Genomic DNA, 24122 nt, shown 5'->3' on the forward strand with positions numbered 1-24122 from the left:
AAAAAGTGTGGGGGGGGTATAATCCTCCATCCCTGGGATCCCCCCGGTGTTCAAAGTATTTCAGTTGGTGGAGATTCAGGTGTCACATCACTAAAATTTGAATGGTTGAGACCCATCTATTTCTAAGGATTTGAATATTTAATTTCTCTATTGTCAACTTGATAGAATTTATGAAGGCAAACCACCTAATAATGGTACATTGTAAAGGCAACGCGCACATTCGTAGCTTCTTTGTCAAAGCAAGTTGGCCGTTGTCTTCTAGGCATGATCTCATTATCGACAAACAATAACCTTACGTTGCCATCGCCACCAAACATGACGCTAAGATACCAGGATTATTTTTAAGTTTAAGGCACTGAATAATCGAAGTACCTAATGCTACGCGATGTCTGAAGTGCTCACATGGACACGTTTTAAGTTTCTTGAACGTGATTTTTCCTACTGAATTCAAACCCAAATTAAGAACATTAAGAATCATATTTAAATCGCTGAAACTATAAAATTCTATGAATATTAGCCATCTTCAAAAGACTAATTTCAACATTATCTCGTCTAAAAGTGAAAGCCAAAAGGCCAAGAGTAAATAAAATGTAGTCTCATTTGCATTATAATTGATCGCCAGCTCCCACCTCAACAACGAAATCAATGTTCAGCACCTGTTCTTACAGGACAGGTGCGTTTGCTCTGCGCATGCGTTCCATTGGTCCAACGTGTTTGGCCTTCTCCCAGTTTTGAGTGACGACATATTTTTCTACCGCGCGCTCGTGCCAACGACTCAGAGCAGTAGTCGAGTCCTGCAATTACTTTGGTATAATTTTTATTCTACGTGTTCGTACTAACGCACTGTTGTGTCATTACTGATGCGACAATTGTGAATGTTTTGGTCGTAATACAAACAGTGACATGGGCTGCATCGGACAAAGTTCTTGAAAGTACGAGTGGTAGAAGCGAATGATATGGCGGGAATTGATCGTGGTGGGTCATGTTGCTATCGCAACACCGAGTCAGCAGACAAGATGTAGGGGTTTCCTCCTCCTATCAACCTACATTCATACCAAGTCGGTGAAGAAGATCATTCCGTGGTCACCCTATCTTTGTGCTTGGATAAACTACGCCGGGAATGTCAAATACCTGAACCACACTTTCTGGATAGTGTTCCTTGGACTTTTTTTGTCAATAGACGCTGCGTTAAATCTTGTCACTGGATCTTCCATTATCCCGAACAAAAAGGTCGCATGGTTTGGATACGATGTTGACAATGGTGTGTTAAATGAAGATTCCACCTGGGGACTGTTGTAGCATATTGGTGGTGTGTTGGTGTTTTAAACAAGGGCCATGCTACCGCGGATGAGTGTGTCGACGGATCGGAACAAGGGGGACATGGATACCGATGCGGAAGGGGAGGGAAACGAGCGGTTGGCCAGCGCCCAACTCCAGTCCCTCCGGTCTAGTGCACCCGCCGGCCAGGACAACAAAGTCCGGATTAACGTCGGGGGTGTAAGACACGAGACATACAAGTCCACCCTCAAGAACATCCCGGACACCAGGCTGGCCTGGTTGGCTCAGTCGGCGGCCACCAACAGCACCGATTACGACCCGGTGACCGGGGAATTCTTTTTCGACCGGCATCCGCGGATGTTCGACGCCGTCCTCAACTACTATCGTATCGGCAAGCTGCACGCCCCAAGAGATGTCTGCGGCCCGGCCTTTGAGGAGGAGCTCCAGTTCTGGGGGATCGACGAGAAGCAGATCGAGGCTTGTTGCTGGTCCTACCACACCGAACACCGAGACGCCCAGGAGACGCTGGCCAAGCTGAACGGACCCAACTTTGAGAAGAGCGACAGCGAGGAGGAAGAAGACGTAGCCCGAATCTTCGGCATCGAGGAGGAGTACCAGACGGAGAAGAAGAGCTGGTATCGAAGGTACCAGCCACGGATCTGGGCGGTACTAGACGAACCCTACTCGTCACGGGCGGCTAAGGTAAGATGCCAGCCATTTATTTCACGATTGCCGTCGTCTTTCATTAAAAACAAAAGCAGGCCTTGGGCTAAAAGCAGTTTCATCCAACCGCTTATGGTAGCTATTTAACACACGTGTAAGACTTTCTTCAGAGTCCCGGCTTTGTCTCAGTAATCGACTTCATCTCGATGCCCACTGCCTACTTCAGATGTCTACTTTTGGAGCCGAATGGAAATCCTCAAGAAATGGATTTCATCGTAAACATTCAATTATGTCTGGTGTGGGAATCATAGCGTCATTTAGGATGAGGTCCCAACTCACAGGACCTAATGCATTTAATTGACGTTAGCAGTGTAGGAGGCGAAACCGACATTTAAAATCCCCCTTGACAATCATAGATACCTTCGTTACATGGTGAAGTCGGATGAGAAATACTAACTCATACAACTTTGTCCATTTTAATGGTTTGACGGTCAGCTTTAACAGCAACAAACGCAACAAAGACAAAAAGACTCTCGTGCAAGTGCAGCCTCGCTCTCATTGCAATATGACGATTCCGTGCAAAAAGCCCAATCCTAAGATATAGACCTACTCCACTCAAATATCTGTGTGTCAAGGTAAACAGTTAAGCAGTTTGCCCCCACTTAAATTGTGGCCGGATTTGTGGGCAAGAAATCGCCCCTGTTGTTCAGTAATTCGGGTTGAATAAATGTAACTAATGTTTTGGAAGAATGTAGGACGCATCGGAATGACTACGGCTAGGGCTGAACATGTCACATGCGTCAATGGAATCCATCCACTAATGGCTTCGTGTATTTCTCATTGACATAGTTTATGCCCAGTCGGAGCCAGATAGTCGGACACTGTCACACGTCAAACGGTGTCGGCACATTTCAACAAAGGTTGGGCCAAGAGAGAACTTCTGGAGAAATAATCAACCGTTTTCTCTCAGAGTGCAACATATGTCTTTGAGATATTTCCATTTCATTTCGGAGCACGAATAATTCTGTTAACCGATTAGAGCCTGCCTGTGAGATCCAACCTATGTTTATCCTGATATACCTTAGGTTAATAAATAAAAATATTTCCATTCGTATTGCCAAACCATATGGCATTTTACATCAAAACTATTCTTGGTCTGCTTTCATACTTGGAATACATCTGTATACAGCTTCCACTGTTCCATGGATAAAAAGACTGCTGGTCTACGAAATATTGATTGCGTTTGTAAGTTCAACATTAGAACAGCGAAGTTAAATATTTTCCTTTAAATGTTGGTAAGGAATGGACTCGTAATCTTGAAAATGTTCAACTGACAAAACTGACGCACATTATGAAGTTAAAGCGAAAACATTAATGGACAGCGTAATTTATGAATTTCAAAATGTTTCTCTCTGTATTTTGCCTCGAGCAGTCATCGACCGAAAACATGAGGACGCCGCACAAAATGGAAATTTTCGGACGTTCTGCGATTGGGAGCACATTCAAAAGGTTTAATTAATGTATTACGGGGAATTTCCATGAAGTGAAATTTGAAGGCCGCAGAGGCCCGAGTGAAATGTTACACCTTTCTCTCTTGGACCTCTTGAAGAACCACCCCCATTTTTACAAATTACTTCGATTATGATATAGTAATAATAAATAAATCATTTACGTTTGGATGCTGGTTGATATGATAGCAAGCAGTTTGATTTGTGACGATGAAAGGTCATGCACCGTGATTGGTAAAAAAGACGAAAGACAGTTAATAGAAATGAATTGTCTCTGCTGAGAAAAAACTAGAAGGCGTTGTCTAGAGAGCAAAGTAGGTGGAGCTTCTCATGTAACATCTATCCTCACGGAGGTATTCTATTCTAAACTGGAATTTCCAAAAAGGCAACAATTGGTTCAGTATTCAAATAATGCCTTGGTTTCGCATTGTTTGTTTTCAAACAAACCATAATACACCCCACTCCATTGTAACAACTGAAAAACAATCCCCACTTAACGCTCCTGGGTCTGCATAGTGATACAGGCGCGAGCCTAGCGTGAAGAAACACGAACATTACCCGCGGTAATGGACTTGGGACTCGAGAGCGTAGCGAGTGGCTATCGAGCGGCCGTTGTACAAACAGTTCTGCCGGGTCGTATGTTGCTTTCCCACGCGGTAGGACAGTCATTTCGCCTGCGCCCGCAGCATAGAGCCCTTTTTCCTTTTTGTTTTAATATCCTATGCATTATTTAATCTGTTTCAATTTTGAAGGACGATTTGGTGTTTCTGTAAGAACACATAGAGCATCTAAAATAATAGGCATAACAATTGAACATACCTGCCGCAGGAGGCACTGGATCTCAGCTCTATTCACTTACCACATTTGGCATCAAACGTTTGTGAATGTTAAAGAAAGTTGTTGACATAAAAAAGCTTACAACCAATTTTTTAACACCCAATTTGAAATAAAATCTGAAAACAGTATGAAATAAAAATTTGAAGTTGAGCTGCCAATCTTAACGGTTGGGTAAATAACTGAGTTTTCAACACTCAGTTCATCTTACTTTCCTTTCTGAAAATGTGAACATTAAAGATAGGAAAAAAAAAGTAAAAGCCGGAAAATTACGAACACTGCTTTCATATTAAGGCCTGAATTATTCATTCGGTATAGTAGCAGGATCGACTGGATCTCTACGGGCGTGTCTTCTTAAATTTCATTTACAGTTTGCGCTTTAAATATGACGCAAACCATCTTTCATAACCTCTACGACATCCGTGGACATTCTTCGGAATAGGAGAAATGTTAGTTTAGACATGTTTTATGTTGCCTTTTAGTTGAATGAGCCAGCACGCCATACTAAAGTCAAATCTTCTGTCTGACCAAGGCCTATTAACGCAACACTGCAATGGAGATATACCAAACGTGAATTGGAAATCTGCAGCATAAGAGCTTTTCATGTCCACCACCTTAGGCTGTATATCTAATTTGAACGCTGGAGATATGCTTTTAATTAACGTAATATATAAAATATTGGCCACCCATTGTTAAGCACAACAAAGGACCAAATAAGGTTCAGGGTAAAATATGGCTGTGCGAGTATTTTGGTTCAAGCTTGGGGATCCGCGCTTTATCTTCTAAAACCGAGGAAATATTCATCAATATGTTTGGACTGGCACAAGATAAATAATCACTCCAGGAATCAATAAAACGATGTTTTGTTCATTTAGTCAGATATTCACACCGAAAAGAAAGCAGATATTCCGTTCGTAAAAGTGCAGTTACAAACTAGAGTAGCGTTCTTTGACCACAATGTCGATGTTTACAAACTCTATTATGTGACGGCTCGCCAATAGTATTTCTTTTTAAATAAACGGGCTTTATATGTGCTCAACAAAATACCTGTATAACTTGTTCAACAAGTTCGTAAAAACTATCATGTCTGTGTCCAAAGACGTCAAACTCTAAAATGTAGTTTAGATTTTTTTGGACGTGAGCTTGGACGTTTTTCAAGTGTAACACTACATCATTATCCTTCGTCTAAGCTCTTGAAGCTTTGAAATGTTTAGTACCCAGAATGACCTTTAAACGAAAACAGTCCCTAGTTATTGTCGTTAAAACCGAGATATGTACATTGCACGAGTCAGAAGATAACATACCAGCAAAGAAATCAGAACTCTAGATATTGCTGCTATCAGACAGCTGATCCTATGTGTGGAGATTTATGTCAGTTTTTAGCATTCTGTCTTTATTCAAAGCTGTCGTGAAATAACCTAGCACATTTGTCTGTATCGATGGAGTCAGTTACATACTTTTCTCCGGTTGACTCTATTTTCAGTGGCACTTTTTTGCGGCAGTGTTGATAAAGATAAATGTCGTTTTCATTATTTTTATGCCAAGGCTTGTTCAGTCTTGGCCAGCTTTCGAAACAGTTTAAGCGAGGTCGAGTTGTCTCTGAAAGAGACTGAACACATAATTTGTTTTGAGAATAGTATCATTTCGGATCACCTTTTTTCTTCCGAAACCCTCCCCAAACATCTAAGAAAGATGCAAAGAGCAGGGTCAATTTCTTAGCAAGGCGTCGTTAACCGCGTAATTTCTCCCGGCAGTAGTGTTGATAAGAACCGGCCAATCGATGAAGTTCGCAATACTGACAGGAATGCTCGGATGTATATGTAGACGTAAGAGAGTATATGGGGCGGAAGGATACACATAAACAGCTCGTTGCACGCAGGCTGGTTGCTAGGCCCGCCCCAAACGGAAAACAAATAACATCTGGATCTACAAAAGGGCTTCTTGCACAGTCTCATCACGATCTCTTCATGCAGCGCATGAGACCTTGTGGACTATACTTCAGCAGGCGTTCAGATTAAAAAAAAATCATCCTCTTAATATGCAAGATCTAAGCCAGGCAGAAGAACGCGCAGTTCCAGAAACTTGTGGTCCTATCGAGAAAAAAAAAGTGAGAGTATGAGATAATGTAAAATGTAAACGCTTTGAAGTGAACAGGAAGGACGTGGAATTGTTCCGTCTCGCAGCTTGTCGTGAGCAATGCACCTGCGTGCATCGCTTGACGAGAACGCTACGCCTGTAAACGATTTATTTTTTTATTAATTTCACATGCTTCTATCTGATGATGACAGGAAGGCGTTGCTACGCAATTGGGAAAACAAAAAGAGAAATGGCATAGATATGGCTGTTTGTTGTGCTACCTATATTTTGGTGCACCTGTTGAGGGAATCACAGAGCACCTCCCATTTTTAACAAGAAAATGTGCTGAAAATATAATTATGATAATACTATTGTCTTGGCGCAGTGCTCTAATGACCGACAAATCACCTCAGTCTTCCCGCAGCATTAATTGTATCGGCTAGTTAGCTGTTCAGGTAGCGCCATAATGCTACTTAACAAATGAACTACAATGTCAAACAACGTTGAACTATTCTTTCCATTTTTAAATGTTAAAACATTATACAATTTTTGCCAATGTGTGATATTTCTTGTTCTCACTGAATAAGAAGCAGTTTCAGTGGCGCCATTTTAGTCCGTTTGCCTTATGCAACCTCCCTAGCAACGAAGTCTCTTACGCCAGGAACACCTGCCGATATGAGGTCGATAACGACAGAGCTAATCCGTATCAAACCAAATGAGAAAAGAGATAAAAAACTTCCCTAGCAGACTTTTGCCATTATGAGGGGCCATTCCATTTTTGTTTCCGTACCTTGCAGTTAAGATCTCAAGAGGAGTGTTGTGAACTGTACTTGCAGGGGTCGAGTTCAGTAGCTTTAGGTCCTTCCGTGTAGTGTATTCTTTTTCGTCATTTATTTTCAAAATAATGTTTTCCTTATGCCAGTATGACACTCAACTTCTCAGTCTGCACTTACTTCAAAATACAACAACTAAAAGATGAAACAGAGTTTTGAAGGTTAATAAATCATAAAAAAATAACTTTTTAATGAAACATTTCACACAGAAACCGTCAAACCTTCTCAAAGCTCCCAAAATGGGTTAGTTCACTAGAAGCTTTGGAAGGCGAGAGATAAGATGTTCTGGAGTAAACAACTTTTAAGAGAAAGAGTGATGCTCGTACAAACACGCATGCAACAGACAAGAATATTTAGGAATTAAGCGAACTTAGAAAAGGGAAGAAAAGGATGGAAGTTGTCGGGCGATCGAGAAGCAAGGCATGTAAAGGAACGAAGAAGACCAAGAAGAGTGAGGGGTAGAGGTGAAAGGAAATGGAAGACAAAAAGAACTGGAATCAGCTGTGGAGAGCAGTAGGAAAGGGGGGAGGAAACAGGCATGGAAGCCACTCTGTGTATCCGTAAGCCTATAAAAACGACAACTAAAGCACATTATCTGATAACATTGTCATGAAAACCAGTGAGTAAAAAGGACAGGCGATACGATTGGTGTTGGACTTGAGTGGCGTTGGATCTGCTGGACCTGATTTAAACTAAAATATTGGAACTGGTTGCGTATTGCCTCGTTTGGTGGATTATAATAGTGTTTTTTCTAACTGCATCATTGCAAATCCATCAGCTGCAATAAATAGCAAGCATAGAACACAATGGGATTTTGTTTGTCATATCTTCAGTCGCTTCTTCAACTGCAGGTACACCCTCCGTCACAATCCCCGTCCTATCTGTCCACGTTTCCTTCGAATGCTCTGATAATTCACCCCGGCGACTTTCAGCGCAAAAAATATGCGAAAATATAAGAACATACCTCTCCAAAAGCCCGGTTGGTGTACGCTATTCGGAATTTCACTATGGTTTATGACAGATTAGAGCTTTCATTTCCGTTAAAATACCTCCCACCAAGAGAACCTGTGTACTGCTCAGAGACCAAAGAGGTTGTCAAAATTGGAATTGATTTCCTGCAACTGTCAGAAAACTGAGCTTTCTTCGTTGAGCATTGGATACCTTATCGTGTAATTCTGCACGCAGAATAAAAAGCCATCACTGGGGTGGCATAAAGCTCGTGGACATGTGATACGCCCACGTTCTTCTACCGGAAGGGAGTCGTGAATTGCCACATGAACGCGCGCGTCAACTATGACAAGGGGTCTATACGTGCGTTGCTACCGCAGTTATGACGTCTCCTTGGACTAGTCCATAAGGATGCAGGCTAGTAAATAGGCCAAAACTGCTTGCGCGGGCCAAGTCACAATTTGTATGCACTCAAATTCTCCACGAAACAGTGCGTTTTGTGGCTCATGAACTTGAAGATTTGTAGAAAAGACAGGTTTAGGTGGGCAAAGAGAATACCAGATTGTGTATGAATGAGATTCGGAAGAACTCGGTGTCTGAAAAGTGTCTATTTTTTAGAAGTGTAGGCATTGATATTTCAAAATGGCGAGGGCTTCACGACTACATTTTATGGGGATGACCTTTCGTGGACATAAATATCTTGAAAAGTAATCTGTTAATGAATGGAAATTTGAAAAGAAAATGAAAAATCATAGACTGGGCTTCAATTTGACGTGCGTCTCAAATGCCTTAGAAACTCATGAGTATTTTTCCTAATATTTTGAAGTTCGGGTAATTATCACTGTTGGCTATGGCAGTTTATTTACTGGTCTGCAACCACACGGGGGTGGGCTTCTACGCTGGTGGTCATTATGGACGGAGACGAATAATACTGGCTTTTCGCAATAGCGCGCTTCCAAGAGTTTGCAACGCATTGGCCAATCACAATGCGAGCTGTCGACCAAATGCGTGTTTAAAAAGCAGTCGACAGATTTCGTGCATTTTGATTGGCCAACGCGTTGTAAACTCTTGAAGGCGCACTATTGTAAATCTCCCTTATTATCAGCAGTAGTTTGGGTGGATTAACCTGATCGGTAAGCAAAGTTTCATAGAATCCTACTGCGTAGCATTCATAGGGGAAAAGTCGATGCTGAGCAAAACGTGGTCTCTAATCGTCTTTTGGTTTTTATATTTACATCCGCAGGTATTTGCCTTCATGTCACTTCTTTTTGTAGTCCTTTCTATCACGACGTTCTGCTTGGAGACCATGGAAAACTTTCGAACAACGACCAACGGCACCAACAGTGTGGATGACATAGTAGAGACTCACATATCGTTGTTTTATATTGAGGCCGTATGCGTCACGTTCTTCACTGTAGAACTTGTGGTTCGGTTCGCTTTCTGCCCGAACAAGCTTCGGTTCTTCATTACAGTGGAGAACATCATCGATATTATGGCAGTCATTCCGTTCTACGTAGACCTGGGTGAACGCATCAATGGGCAGCAGACTGTGCAAGTGGTGAACGACTTTTTGAGTTTTCTGCGGATCGTACGGATCTTCAGGATCTTCAAGCTGGCTCGTCACTTGAGCGGACTGAAGATCCTGGTGCACACAGTCCGCGCCAGCGCAAAGGAGCTCCTTCTGATGATCGTGTTTGTGACGTTGGTCACCCTGGTATCGGCAAGTCTGATCTACTACGCGGAGAAATGGACAATTTCTGAGGGTGACGAAGAGAAGAACGACTTCACGGACATCCCTATAGGGTTCTGGTGGACGGTGGTCACTATTACCACAGTGGGCTACGGGGATGTGGTACCCCGCTCCTGGTTGGGTAGGATCATCGGGGCATGCACGGCCATCATTGGTGTACTTACCCTTGCCTTACCCATTCCTGTCATCGTCAACAACTTCTCGCTATATTACACGCACGCACAGGCCAGTCAGAAGCTTCCCAAGAAGCGAAAACGAGCCCTGGTGGGCGCAGCAGACGTCTTGAAGACGCACGGGAATCACATGGCGTCATCAAGCATTAGTGGTTATTCCACTCAATCTACTAACGAGTGTGACACCAACAGCTTACGGAGTGAGGATAGCTGTCTCCGGACTGGTGAGTTATTTTACCTCTTTCAGTCAAGTAGTGTTTGATAATTTCACACATCCTAATCAATAATTCACTTGTCTATCATGTTGAGTTTCTTCTCCCGATATCAGTAACTTTCACCCTTTCACATTATTGCCCTCTGGTAGGCCCTAACATCCTTTTCACTTCAGTGCCTTTTACAGTTCTGATCCTTGTAAACATTCCGCAAAAATCCTTACTCCATTCCTCTCTGGAAAGATTACACATGTTAAAAATTCAGCTGAACTTCTTCAAAACTATAAAGTTTAAATAATCACATTTCCCTGACTCCAAATTTCATTAAGAAAACTTTGCGTTTAATGCACCTTCCAACACAGGTTTTTAAAGTAGAGCATGTTCGGATGAGATCATAGTTGGAGGAAGAGTTATACTTCACAGACGTTTTTTCTCTTCACTTCCTCATGTCCATCATTTCAACAGTTCCTAATCTGTATCACTTTCCAAATCTTGCGAGGAGGCCAAGGCATCACGAAGCCTTTTCGCAGCTGTGCAAGTGTCATCGTTGGTGACTGTGCCCGCCAATCCCCGAAAAGCACCGCAGGGTTGTGAAAATATTATTTCGCGGTTCACGGAGAAGGGGCTATTACAATCATCGACCGAGGGCGGTCGCTGGGGGTAGGGAGACGCGGAGAAGGTGACTTCAGAGCGTGATGCCATAACGACACCATCCAAAAGGAGGAATGAATGAAGGGGGAGGCTGAGCTATCATGGCAGGAGGTTTAAAGATGGATAGAGCGGCTTGCACGATAAGCCTTCCGACGGAATGCGACTAACTCGCCCATTATTTATTCGATCACTATTTGCGGGTGTGGACATGCCGACGACTGTTTTGGGGTTTATCATGGCAACCACTGCCCTTGGAAGATCGAACAAGGGGTTAACTATAAAACCTTTTCGTGCTCAATACACTTTCTTCTTGTGCAGTTGTGATTTTGTGAAGTTGTTATAAAATTCAACCCATCTTTTAAAAAAGAGAAAGCCTCGATTCGGTAGGGCTGTAGATTGCGAATTTAGTCTTCAATGTCAACATTCGAACTGTTTTATCCAAACTCGATTTAATGGCTACACAGACAAATCTTGAAATAATCATAAAACAGCCGTTGAACGCGGACAGACTTCGTTTAATTAGCCCTAGGGTTCGTTGGCACGGCTGAGCAACGAAGACACAAACGCGAGGGCGGAAATCGAAACACCTGTCCCCGTTCCTAACTCCAACGAGGAGCGGTGAGCTGCAAGGTCTCTTGATGCTTCTGCCCCATCCCAACAAAAGCTAGAAAAAAAATCAGTAAATAATTGGTATCGGGCACCGCGCACAGTTTTCTCATTGCATTGTACATCAGGTTTTCAACCAGATCATATACATTGAAACCCTGGCGGGGATTAAGCTACATGATTTTCAACACATAACGAAGACAGGTTACTGATTTACAAATGAATGAGTCAGTCATTTTTAATTTTGTTCACAAACATAGTCGACTGGCATCTAACTCTTACATGTTCACACCCCACAATCGTTTTGGCAATTCAGGAGATCTCTGAAGAATCTCAAATTCAAGATCAAAATTACGATTTGGACAAATTACAATTTGGAAGAATAATCATTCAGCTCACCACTAATTACCGTTTTTCTAACTCAAGTTAAGGTGTGGTTCATTGGTAGTATAAACAACCTTTTTGAAACAAGGCGTTGATTCCTGCAATTTGCTTTGTGGGAAGAAAAGTAGTCAGTAAAATCAGGCGTAATCACTGTCTTTAGCCATGGCAACTCCTCAAAGAAAAGAATCAATTTTTGAAAGAAAAACAAATCAAAAATTAAATCTAAACAAAGAAGACCAACAAACAAACAAACAAACAAACAAACAAACAAACAGACAAGCAAAAAAACACCCCAACAACCCAACAAACAAACAAAAAATATAACCAAAGAAAAGGCAACGCTGCTCTCTACATTTTTGCCTCTTGAAACGGGTGTTTATGTGCATTTTTATTCGTTAACGAAATTTAAAGATATTCCAAACAGGATGTCTGCAAACACCACACAATCAATTGAAAAACACATGAAAGAAATAGATCCTCAGAATACCTGGATATATAATAAACTGTTTTCACTTAAAAGTAAATTGACCGGAAATGTTTGATCCAACGGCACATAAACCTTGTTAGCGGTGAATGCCACATATACATGATACGGGGATAGGTGTACATCTAAGCCTGTTCCCTTCTCACATATTGTTGATACTTTTCCAATTAATAATCCACACAGCCATGTTTGTTTAAAGTTTAATTAATATCGACCATTTTGTCTGTCGGGTGTTTTGTTAGACCACGGACACGACGTCGGTACAAGACCGGCGTAGACGGGTAGCGCACGGTGGGTCTCGTGCGCTCGAAACGGGTCACGCCGACGGCCCTGAATGAGTCAATTTACCGACGCGTCTCGAGGTTTTAAACAGCTGTTTGGCCTGTTTGCAAACGTGGCACACGCGCCTTCGTTGCCTAGGAGAGCACCAAAAATGTTTCTTTGGCGCTGCAATTTTCGCCGGCGCACCAGTAGGGCACATCGACCAGCGTTAAGAGGCCCTTTTGATAATGCCAGTTAATAAAAGAATCTGGCAATGTGCCAGTTCGACACGTCATCTGACATTTTATAATTGGGCCAAATTATGACATTTACACAACATCTGAGCTAGAACATTTTATTCAGGCCTCAAAATTTGAACTTCTTTTGTAAGTACCACCTTGATGACGTACGCAGCGTCTGGAATGCGCAGCTTAAAGGCACCTTTCTCTATATACGTTTTTTGGTACGTTGCGTACACGATGCGACCCATTAACATAACACACGTGTGCGTTGCGTTCCATATGCGCGTCAACACATGCGCCAAGCGTTGCGTATCCGTCAAAATCGCTCCTGGGGCGATTTTGATGGCCGAACGGATCGCACACGTGTGTTATGTTAATGGAGTCGATATTTGCGCCCGTGAAAGTAAAAGGCACGAACGCATCGTGTGCGCAACGCATCCCCAAAACGTACATATATGCATACGGAAAGGCGTATTCAGTGTGGCTACTCCATAGAAATCAATATAGACCTAGTTAAAAAGTGCATGCACCCCAGGTGTCTGCTAAATGACAAAAAACCAATGACAAAAAAACGACTAAATCCCCGATCTGCACTGGTCGATGCATCCTCAATTTTAACTCAGACACAAGTTTGAGTCTGGCCCATCTGATAATTTATGATTCTCGTTTAAAAGGTCACTTATAAATACCTGTTACAGTTTAGCTGTTCATTTTGGTCGAATGCCCTTCACGTGTCCCGTCTTTAATGAGTGAATAGATATTATCAGCGTCCAGTCTTCTGAGAACATACTTATTCCCATTAATACCTCTGATTCAGGGAGTCAAAAGAAGTCAACATGTGATGGATTTCCAACGATATTGTTCTAAAAATTACTTTCATTTTCCGAACATCCCCGTCCATTTCATGGTATATTCCTTTTAAATGTTGTCCAATAGAACATTTTTAAATGAACTTGGCGCGCGCGTGGCGCGTTGGGCGCACACAGACTCCTGACCAATCAGACTCTATGTGCCTGCAGCTCGTTATTAACGCAGCGGGCATTATCAAATGTTGATACGCGGTCACATGACGCATTTCGACCAATAGGAATAGAAAAACTGTCCCAGGTAGCTACAAATGGATAAATCATATAAAGAAATCGTTTTAATACGACTACTTGCGAGAGGAACATACCATAACACGGCGAAAGGGGTGTTTGCCCAAAAAATGAACAAAAAGAGTTGAACAAAATCGGTAGCAATATATAAATTGTTATCAATTCTTAAAACATGTTTTGACTTTGGTTCTATGTTTGTACTTATGAATGGAAATGTCATAATGCGCTGAAATGGTCTCAATGCGTTTAAGAGCAACTCACAAGAATGGACGCTTGCCATGTTCCTTGCCTCCAGTTCGGGCGTTATCTATGTCGATTCTCCTGATCCCAATGTTTAAGACAGGCTAAGCACACCAATATTTTCCTTTTATCATTTACTTCTGTTTTACATCTTAGTTTCTGGACTGGTAACAGCAAACGGCAGCGTGAAAATGCCTTCATCAGCAATCGGTGAGAAGACTCAGATATCCGTTTACTTCACCGATGAGGTCAGCGACAGCCCCTCTAGGGCAAGATCACCACTATCTCCGTCTCACGGGGCTGCTGGGAAGCTATCCCCATCTCAGCAGCGGAGGATAGGCAAGAGGTCTAGCATCATGCCGTCTGGACACGCGGGAGTTGGAAGAAGGGAAAGCTTTGCACCTAACGGTATAGCCAATCGGCAAAACGGTAAGATCATAGGGCGTGACAGGAAAGTGAAGCTTAGGGCAACTTTACCACATTTAGCGGTGCTTTTGGTGGCGGGAATAAACAATAGATTAACTCGTACACATCACGATTAGACTGTCATATCACCACATATGCACACTCACCATAACCATCACTACCACCACAGAAAGAGACCAGGTATACATCATATGACTGTTAGTCAGGAATTATTGAAGTTACTTTACTGAAATCTGGTCTGTTACTAGGTGTGTAGTGGCGATGCGCACTGACATTTCAACCTTCATGCTGTTTCACATTTTCATGTTTCAGGTCGTTCTAGATCTTTGGCAGCTGGTCCTCTAAGGCCACCTCCCCGGCGGAGATCTCTCCTGCCATCCATGACCGAAGTTGACATGTGATATCACCAGACTCACGGCAAAACACCATTAACTGTAGTTGCTTTTAAACCCAACTAATTAACTTCTAACTTGGCGATCTCAAAACTTTCCAAGACACATCAGTTCACCTTTAGCTGTGCTATCTTCTCAATCCTACCAGCCACTCCTGCAAACTGTCTATGCCCGCATGGGATTTCGAGAGAAAAACCAAACAAATACGTACCTTAAACTTGTGAGCGAAAGAGGGATAACATGCAATGTTTCACCTTTTGCCATCTGTGTGTTCTCGCTCAGGACCGACGATGGCAGCAATTTAAAAATCGTCCTTAAAACGGTATTTTTGATTGAGTCTTTGCGTGAGACTAACTTTAAGAAAGCTTTGCTTTAAACAGATAGATCACCGCAAGTAGGCTCGTGTTGGTCTAAGTTATGCGGGAAATTTTCATCGATAAATTGTCAACTGAGGGCGCTTCAATTGAAACAGTCTCTTAACCGTGGATGTGGGGCACCGTCAATTGCTACCAAATGAAAAAAAATGACGGTATGATATGCGAGGTACCCTTGCAAAGTAAATACTAAGTGGTGTGAAAAAGTGTAACATTAGAACTCCTCTCTCTTTGCTAGAATTCTCGTAATCTTTCGGTGGAAAGTAGTTATCATTTCACAGTTTCACTGCTGTAAATCAGACATATCCGTGTAAAGTTAGGTATTTAGTTCACCTATGTAGTTGATGTTTGTGTGCATTTAAGAATACAACGTCTGAAGAGACACATTTACATGTAGAAAGATTAGATGCTTAAGTTCACAGCGTAGTCATGAAACATCATGAAACTTGGCTTAAAAATGAACCTGTTTCAAAGCTGTAGCTTGTCCCTCTGCTCTTTTCCAACGTACGCACATGATACTCTCCAAACGCTGCAGGTGATTTAGATAGATAAAGTGCCACATTTGTTGCCGTCTACGCGAATATGTAAAAACACATCTTGTACATAGTGTTGTATTTCTAAAACCCATGAACATAAGTGATGAAAAGCTTCTGAAGCTTCTTTGTCAATTTGTAAAAAAAAATGAGGAAATAGCAGTTGCACATATTTAACTATTTTTCTACTCTGTACTACTAAACGCAACCCAGCCTTAGCTATTTAATACTTCTCACAAAGTGATGCATGGTCTGGCTTCTGATTGGTTGATGGAAGCACAGGTAACGCCCTGACATATAAAAACGGACTGACTAACCGACTGAAATGACCCAAAACGAGACTGTTAGAACTTCTTTGAAATAATAAAGCAAAATAGGGCGGCTGAATTGTAAGTGGATAAGAGCAGATGCAAAATCAAAAAATAAATCTTCCCACGCTAGGACACTGGCTCACGCTATAAGCTCACTGTTTTCATCATTTGCTGTCATCTTAGAGTAAAACGAAGTGTAAGGGTTTGGTTTCTGCCTTGTCAAACCAAGTGAGTGTCCGAGAATTCGGCCTACCAGTGCAATACCTAACACAAAACAGGCGCACAATCGTTTCGAAGATATTCTTTAGCTTAAGCACATATCGATACGTAACAATCGATTAAGAAATAACAAATTGGGAGTAATATTACAGAAGTGCAAACATCCATTCCCCTTTCATTGGAAACAAAAATTATTTCTTGGAATATTTCTGGGAAAGGTGTGACTTAGACTTGGCACATCAAAGAATAGATCAAAATTTCTAAAGAGAATAGATAACACCTGTATAATATAAAGCTTAAATGTCCATTGATACGATTGCCATATGTAAAAAGCATATCTTAAGAACAATGTTGAGTTTACATATTGATACCAAATTGACTTAGTTTTGCAACACAAGTAAAGCGCGTCTTAACACTGAAGATAAAATTTCCCCAATGTTAAAAAAAATTCTGAATTAATATATTTGGTAGATTTTTTTAATAGCTCCTGTCTTTCAGCCTACCCAAATTATTAATGAATGAATGCTCAGAAATAGTATATGGCTTCCTCATAATCTCTTATGATATGTAAGAGTTATATTTGAAGGTAAGAAGCAGTAATTTGATACATGTTTTGGTGGCCTCGCCTTTCAACGTGTAGGTATTTGATAATCCCCGTAAAGTTTAAATATAAAACGAACTGTGCCAAAGTTTTGAAAATTGAAATTAAAAAAGGTACTGCAAATTTAAAGATTTAACTCTTTGCCGATCACGCCCCTATTTTTAAATGTTTGGATCGATGTATTTCACACCAAACAAATTACAATGGCCTTAACACATATGATTATTTGAAAACAAAGTACATCTAGGTATATTGTGAAATAAAAAGTGCACACTAATAACATTCAAGCGATCAACATACTTTTCATAGGTAGTGATCCTCTGCGATAACCAGATAAACATTAGGCCACAGCAGAATAATTATTGTTAATGTCACTTAGAATGAATAGCATCTGAGTGTCTTGTAGCGTTGGATTCTACTGCATAACGTGCCTTGGCTTTGTGTAGTAATGGAGTTCACTGACATTGAAAAAAAAAAGAATTGACATTTTTGCCTGACAAATAAAATGTGCAGCAGAGAATTTGAAACCTCCAACCTCACACCAGTTGTCTTATGTACCTGTCACCCGATGGCCACAATGGGCCCCCAGCTGGACCAAGAGAGGGCGCTGTTTTCTTAGCAGTGGAGCCTCCTTGGGTGGGAACTGAGCTTCGCTGAGTCATGAACGACTAGGAAATGCACGCACCATAGGCGTATCGCTACCAAAAAAGTGAACCCTCTGGACCAAGATGGGTCTTTTCAACAGAAAAGTAAGACTTCTGCTTGCGACGTATTGTAGGCTAAGACCGACATTCTAACTTCTAAAAAAGCCGGATTGTGAGTATTCAGCCTTATAAAAACGAAAGCATTTTAGAGTCAACGGTGTGTTTCTCCTTAAATTGCTCATCTGGGTTTTTGACAATCTTGTTTACATTAAGTAAGATGCTAAAATGTCTTCGTAAAAAATGTGAATTCAGAAGATAGGAAAGATAGGACAGTGCATCGCCGTTTGTCAAATAGCGCTCTGAAGGGTACAGAGATTGTAAAAGGGTTGACTGGTTACAGGGTATGTATTGGTATTTCCCGAAGATTAGTCAAGTTAATTAATAATCCTCATTTTACAGAAACGTGTTTTAAAAATTTAAATTTAGTAAATATGCACCAAAACGCAGTACACAATGATGTTTCCATTCGTTAGTTTGTCCCACCAAGTCAAATTGAGATCAACTCTTTAAAGTTGGCCTCATCAGTCGGATCAGCAAAGTTTCTGAGGTCAGATTCATTTTGGGCGCAACTAGTTGTCGATAAAATAAAAAAGGTTCGCTCCATCACGACTCAAACTCATATCGACTCAAATCAAACTTAAAAACCAACGCAGATTAAGACAAAGTCTGGAAAATGGAAGCGATTAGGGAAGTTTTACTACATTGGACTGATTAGGAAGCCGGCAAATGAAGAATATTTGGTGTCACCATATATGGCTCTGTTGGCATTATCACCAATCTTTACGTATACCTCGTCCCCCATCACCAAAGCCAGGACAACCGAATTGCTGGACTGTTGAAAAGTTCCAGAATCGCTGTGATGAATGGACGAAATGTGGTGCCCATTCTTCCAAAGTTGACCATAAGGTTGTGAATTGGACAGCAGGCTCACCGTGAAGAAGTAAGCACCGGGGGCTGAGCAGGTGAACTTGCCTGTTTGCGAATCGTATCCGCTTCCGAAATTGCTCTCTACGTGATCAAAAACGATGATCTCGCCTTCCCGGTTTGACCCACTTATATGCGATGACAAAAGTGCGGTGAAAGCCACGGTCTGGCTTGGAGTAACGATGCCGGGCTCTCCTGGCTCTCCCTTCTGTCCGTCAGCTCCAGGTTGCCCTGATGGACCTCTCGGTCCCTGGATTCCTGATTCACCGGTTTCCCCTGCCAGCCCTGTTTCGCCAGGATCTCCCTTGAGTCCAATCCCAGGTTCGCCCTTCAGGCCGATCTGTCCTGGTAAACCGTTGCTTCCCGGAATACCTGGGACGCCAGGGATTCCGGGTGTGCCCCAGGGACGCTGCAGACATTCATGGCAGCAGTGACATTGCGTTTGAGAACTTTCAGTGTCACTTTGTTGAGCAAAGTTTCCACGGATTGCAACCAGAAATACGACAACGGTAGGCTTGAACCAAACCTGAAAATATACAATTGTACGAACACGCTCTGTGGATAGTGTTTGTCGTTATGTCTGTAGAGGTTAGAACAGTTTTATCGTGTTTTGCATTCAGTCATATTTTTCTTAAATTTCTTAAGTCCTGAACTTACTTGTGTCGTCATTTTCTATACCCTTGGGCAACTTCTAGGCAACAAGCATCAATGGCGGTCAGAACAAGCAGAGGTGCGTCGTATATTCTTTGAAAGATGTATGAAATGAGCGTACCTTACAGGACGCCTCTCCAAATCCAGGCCTCAATCATCGACTAAAGTTCAAAATGATCAGATTTAGATTATTCATTGGCCAACAATATTATCTTCAAACTTCATCGGTGCAAAGTGTGAAGTGCATTTGACACACAAACAATAATGTGAGCCAGAGTGCCTAATATATTTTGAGAACAAGGAGATAACTACTCTACTCAGCTGTTGCACGTTCATCCTGGAAGTTCTATATTTCATTGGAGGTCTCAGGACAAATACTGCTAAATGTTTACTTGACAAAAAGGCTTATTGTCACCTAAGCTGCCACGAAATCTTTCTTCGTTCATGAAATCTTTGTATAAATGGTTTTCAGTTGGTTTTGGCCGGGCAAATAAGTCTGCACTACATTCGTTTCTGATGGATCTCTCCCCCACATTACATGAGGATATGCAACAACTTCAGAGTTTATATTGAGTTGCCTGCCTTTGCCGTGTCATAGACCGCAAGCACTTGATTGGGCAGTGCATAGGAAATATTTAGATAATTTGATCCCGTCACAATGTCGTATTTTGGACTATCACGCACTGACTCTTGAAGACTTTATTTCAAGCGGGTATAATCTCACACAATTAATATGAGGTAAACCTGACTTGAGACCCTTTGAAAACTGTAAAAACACCAATTTCAGATTGAAAAGTGCCAAAGTCTTTAAATTCAAAATTAAATTTAAGAATACTCGTTGTTTTTCTTCGTCAGGCGCATGAAATTTTGATTTAAGGGTGCCATTTTATTTTTGCATTCCGACAAGAGCTCTTGATTACACAACGAAAATCCGAATAAGGAAATGATTTCAGCACTAGATAAAATATTGTGCACACATTCACTTACAATGAAGGCACTAGTCAGGACTACGTATCCAAAGGGACAAGGAGCGACCCAAGGGCCTATAAGGCTGAAGGGAAATAGACATGCACTAGTGACTTTTATCAATCAATATGTGTTTTATAGCACACCTCTGTCTCAATTTAAAAAGGAAAGAATCTCTTAGGAGTTTTGTAAATGAAATATTTGAATTCAGCCCCACAACTAATTCAACCAGCAACACAATGAATAAAAGAACGCTTCATTTTCTCCGGGTTTCAGTTTATAGGTTGTTTACTGTTCTCCGCATGTGAGGGCGCTGTCACCAGTTAAATTTACTCGGACACAATGTCTTGGCACGCTTCAAATCTACGCAGACGCAAATTTCACGTACTGGCTGATATTCATGAACCCAACGTAATCGTGTTTAACCCACCTAGGATTATGAGGTTTGTTACAATATAGTATATAATGAGTGGAAATAGCAGCGCGTCAGCCAATGTAATATGCCTATCTTTTAAAACGTGAGAGAGTTTTCTTTTAGAATTTATAATAATGCCTATTTGTGAAACACGCTTACATTTTTTCCATTGCTTTAGCTATCGCACAATTGGTGCCCTTTGATTTGAATTTCAGAGAGTAAAACTGGAATTCATCTAGAAATAAAAATTTAACAACCCTAAGGCAAATAGTATCATATCGCTACAGCTATTAGTTTTCACCACCGCTTTTGTCATACCTATTAATTACAAGTCTTAGTTCACATGTTGTTTGTGCGCATGTTTCCAGTTGTGCATTACAACTTGGAAAGGGATCGAATCGTGTTGGCTCTATAAGGCATCATTGGCTTTCTTTTCAGCATCTAACTTTAAGCGAGTTAACTTGATAAATTCTACATTGAAGATTCGCCATTCCCTTTAAATGAAGCAGCAAGTAATAAGTCAATAAAACTACCGGAATTGAAAGGCAACTTGTTCATTACAATTGTACATTTCTCGTACCGCTTTGGACTAAAGTTAATAGACTGAAGCCAATATATCTCATTGAGACTTGCCAGGAGTATCTTGCTGCATTCCCGTTTTGTTGTTCAGGAAAATACTGACCACGCATTTTGAAACAGAATCAGAACATTGAACAAGGTGTATATCATACTTAAAAATGCATTAAAACCATTGATGTGGCTTAAACAAATTCATTCTTTATTTCCTCTAAAAGTCAATCAAAAGCTGTGGTATTACTACTGTTATTGCTGCTGATAATTGCGTACTTAATGAGGTATTCATGCAAACATGCGCACATCAATTCTGCTTATTTTCTGAGACAACTTTTGTCATATGGTTGAGTTAGGTGCGGAAAATCAGAAAGCCAGAAAACAAAGAATATTTGTCTGAATTACTGTGTATGCCACTGTCATTACCGCCAAACTCGAGCCAAAGTGTATCACCTGCAGCCAAATGAACGGCTGCAGAATTGCTGGACTGATGGCTTGTTCCGCTGTCAGAATCAAAGATCGAAAAGATGAGTTCTTCGTTCTTTTTCAGCTGCACAAAAGGTCTTTTTTGGTCTTGTTGTATGCTGACTGTGAAGAAGTAGACTCCAGGAACAAAGCAAGTGAACACACCTGATTGCGAATCGTACCCGTCTCCAAAATTGGTCATGATGCTGTCAAAGATGAGGATATCACCCTTGTTGCCGTTAAGCGGTAATGTGCGGTAAGCGGTAAATGTGAAGGCAGATTGCATTAAGGAATCCCCCGGATGACCCTTTGGACCTCTTCCACCTTCTTGTCCCTTCTGTCCTTTAGGACCAGGTCCTCCCTTTGGGCCAGGAAATCCGTCACGACCTGGAGAACCCCTATCTCCCTTATCACCTGGGAGGCCAACGTTTCCCATGGGTCCAGGCAGAAAAAAGCTTGAGTCACCTTTTGGGCCAACGAAGTCACCTTTTGGGCCAACGTATATAGGCTCCCCTTTTTGTCCCGGAGGTCCACCAAAGCCCTTAGGGCCACGAGGTCCCCGTTCTCCTGGTTGGCCAGTGAGTCCATCTGAGCCAGGAATCCCAGGATCACCTTTCACTCCAAAGCCAAGGTCACCTTTGAGACCCTGAGGTCCCTGTTCCCCCGGTTGTCCCCGCACACCTTGCTTGCCTTGGTCTCCCTTCTGTCCTCGGTCACCTTTCGCCCCTATAAGTCCAGGCAAGTTTGTGCCGGTATCTCCTTTTGGGCCTGCTGGCCCTGGGGGGCCATATGGACCAGGGATTCCAGGTATCCCTGGAGTACCTGGATGACCTTGGCAGCAGGTGCATGACCCTTCTTCCTGTGGCGAAGTCTGGGACTCAACTATTGGGGTCACACTGCCATACGCCCCGAATAGAAAAGCCAAGGTGACCACGAGGTACTTGCAATCAACCTGTGAGAGGATTGTAAATCTTCTAAGTTAACTTCAAAGCCATAATTAGCCAAAGATTGGCCCTTCAATTTACCCACGTCCACCATTTAATACAACTAAAAAGGATTAATAAGTGGCCAACGACAATCAGTCAGAAAATGTTATTCATTCAGGTTTTTTGTAAGGGATATTCCATTATATCATACATGATAAAGATTTGGAGCCGAATTCCTTCCGGTCCATTCACCATTGATTTCTTTCAACCTTAGACTTCTATCAGCTGTCGCAAAACTAATAAAAATTGTTTGTTTGGTTGGATAGTTATGTTAACTCTGCAATGTATTGAAAAACTTCAAACATCACTTGTAACTAACATGGACTGTCCACCTTCAAAATATTTTTGTTATGATAGCAGTTTCTGTGAATCAGCGGTTTACGTACTGTTACCGTCTTCCACGATGAGTTCATCTCCCTTACTAACGGTGGCGTCTTGCACCAAGACTTGAATGTAGGTAAATTAAACACGATTTTGTCCAGTTGAGTATAAATGCAGCAAATATCTGCTTCAAAGTAGGTTAACATGTTCGAACTTTCAGACCGCATTAAGGAGAACTCTTCCAGCAATTTTACCCAATTACATCTTGTACGTGTTTAAATTAATTGTGATACTTAAAATACCCAAGTGAAATATACTTCGAAAGAATATAAAACTCCAACTAAGTAGTGAAGTACCAAAATGAAAAGTGTACTTACTTGTGAAGCCATTGTGTACCAGAAGCATGTATGAATTTGCTTTGTTAGGTCGATGGCAAACTGCTTGCTTGGAGCATGAAGTTCATTTTATACCCTTCTTGCGATCAAGGAACAATTCAAGAGGGACTTTTGATGAATAGTAGGAGGCACGTGTTCTCTTTCACGTTTCCGTCTCATGCTTCCTTGGAGGCGTTACCTTGCCTGCCCTTATTAGGGAAAATGCATCATCATAAGAGTGATGTGTGCCTAGATGTTATCACCAAAGGCACTGTCGAGGCAATCTGACCTAAATATCAAAGGGTTGGTCTTGGAAAGGCAGCTGGTTAGTTATTGACAAGTTTTAATTCAGCACAGAAAGATAAAGACCTGGAGTTGTTGCAAAACAACCTCAAAATCAGAGTAATTGGCCACATCTTCGATTGAAGGAAGTGATTGATTTCGTCTAAATGTGCAAACGTTACGTCGTTTTATTTGAGAAACGGAATGAAAACTTTGGAATGTGCACAGCTTCCAACTCCCAGGGCACATATAATACGCTATTACACATGTTGAATGTAGTCATGCGTATATTTCGAATGCGAACGTCACGTGACAGGCTCTCGACTAATCAAGATACAGGATCAGTGGTTGAGCTGTTTTAATTTAGA

At 41.6% G+C, this 24122-nt stretch overlaps 3 protein-coding genes across 3 annotated transcripts; 1 reads left to right on the forward strand and 2 right to left on the reverse strand.

Moving 5' to 3' along the window:
• The first annotated feature begins 745 nt into the window (after positions 1–745).
• On the forward strand, positions 746–17623 carry LOC110975038 (potassium voltage-gated channel protein Shaw-like). Its single transcript, XM_022227129.2, has 4 exons — positions 746–1980; positions 9384–10287; positions 14397–14669; positions 14979–17623. The coding sequence occupies exons 1-4, from the start codon at positions 1336–1338 to the stop codon at positions 15065–15067; spliced, it is 1911 nt and encodes a 636-aa protein (XP_022082821.1). The 5' UTR covers positions 746–1335; the 3' UTR covers positions 15068–17623.
• Positions 16562–19537, reverse strand: LOC147795925 (complement C1q-like protein 2). Its single transcript, XM_087130519.1, has 2 exons — positions 19382–19537; positions 16562–19250 (listed from the first exon to the last, which is right to left on the reverse strand). Exons 1-2 carry the CDS (start codon positions 19391–19393, stop codon positions 18498–18500), a joined length of 765 nt encoding a protein of 254 aa, XP_086986645.1. The 5' UTR covers positions 19394–19537; the 3' UTR covers positions 16562–18497.
• A 502-nt stretch (positions 19538–20039) lies between these two features.
• On the reverse strand, positions 20040–23632 carry LOC147795926 (uncharacterized). The gene is made up of 2 exons (XM_087130518.1): positions 23476–23632; positions 20040–22743 (listed from the first exon to the last, which is right to left on the reverse strand). Exons 1-2 carry the CDS (start codon positions 23485–23487, stop codon positions 21679–21681), a joined length of 1077 nt encoding a protein of 358 aa, XP_086986644.1. The 5' UTR covers positions 23488–23632; the 3' UTR covers positions 20040–21678.
• Between the last annotated feature and the right edge of the window lie 490 nt (positions 23633–24122).

This window comes from Acanthaster planci, linkage group LG20 (genome assembly GCF_054643075.1).
Source record: "Acanthaster planci isolate LZ-2023a linkage group LG20, COTS_SCS, whole genome shotgun sequence".
Lineage (NCBI taxonomy): Eukaryota > Metazoa > Echinodermata > Asteroidea > Valvatida > Acanthasteridae > Acanthaster > Acanthaster planci.

Bases quoted from the DNA above. Each gene is read 5' to 3' on its own strand.
- LOC110975038 (XM_022227129.2), top strand. From the start codon at position 1,336: ATGCTACCGCGGATGAGTGTGTCGACGGATCGGAACAAGGGGGACATG. The intron at 1,981-9,383 runs GTAAGATGCCAG...TTACATCCGCAG, and splicing joins ACTCGTCACGGGCGGCTAAG to GTATTTGCCTTCATGTCACT. The intron at 14,670-14,978 runs GTAAGATCATAG...TTCATGTTTCAG, and splicing joins TATAGCCAATCGGCAAAACG to GTCGTTCTAGATCTTTGGCA.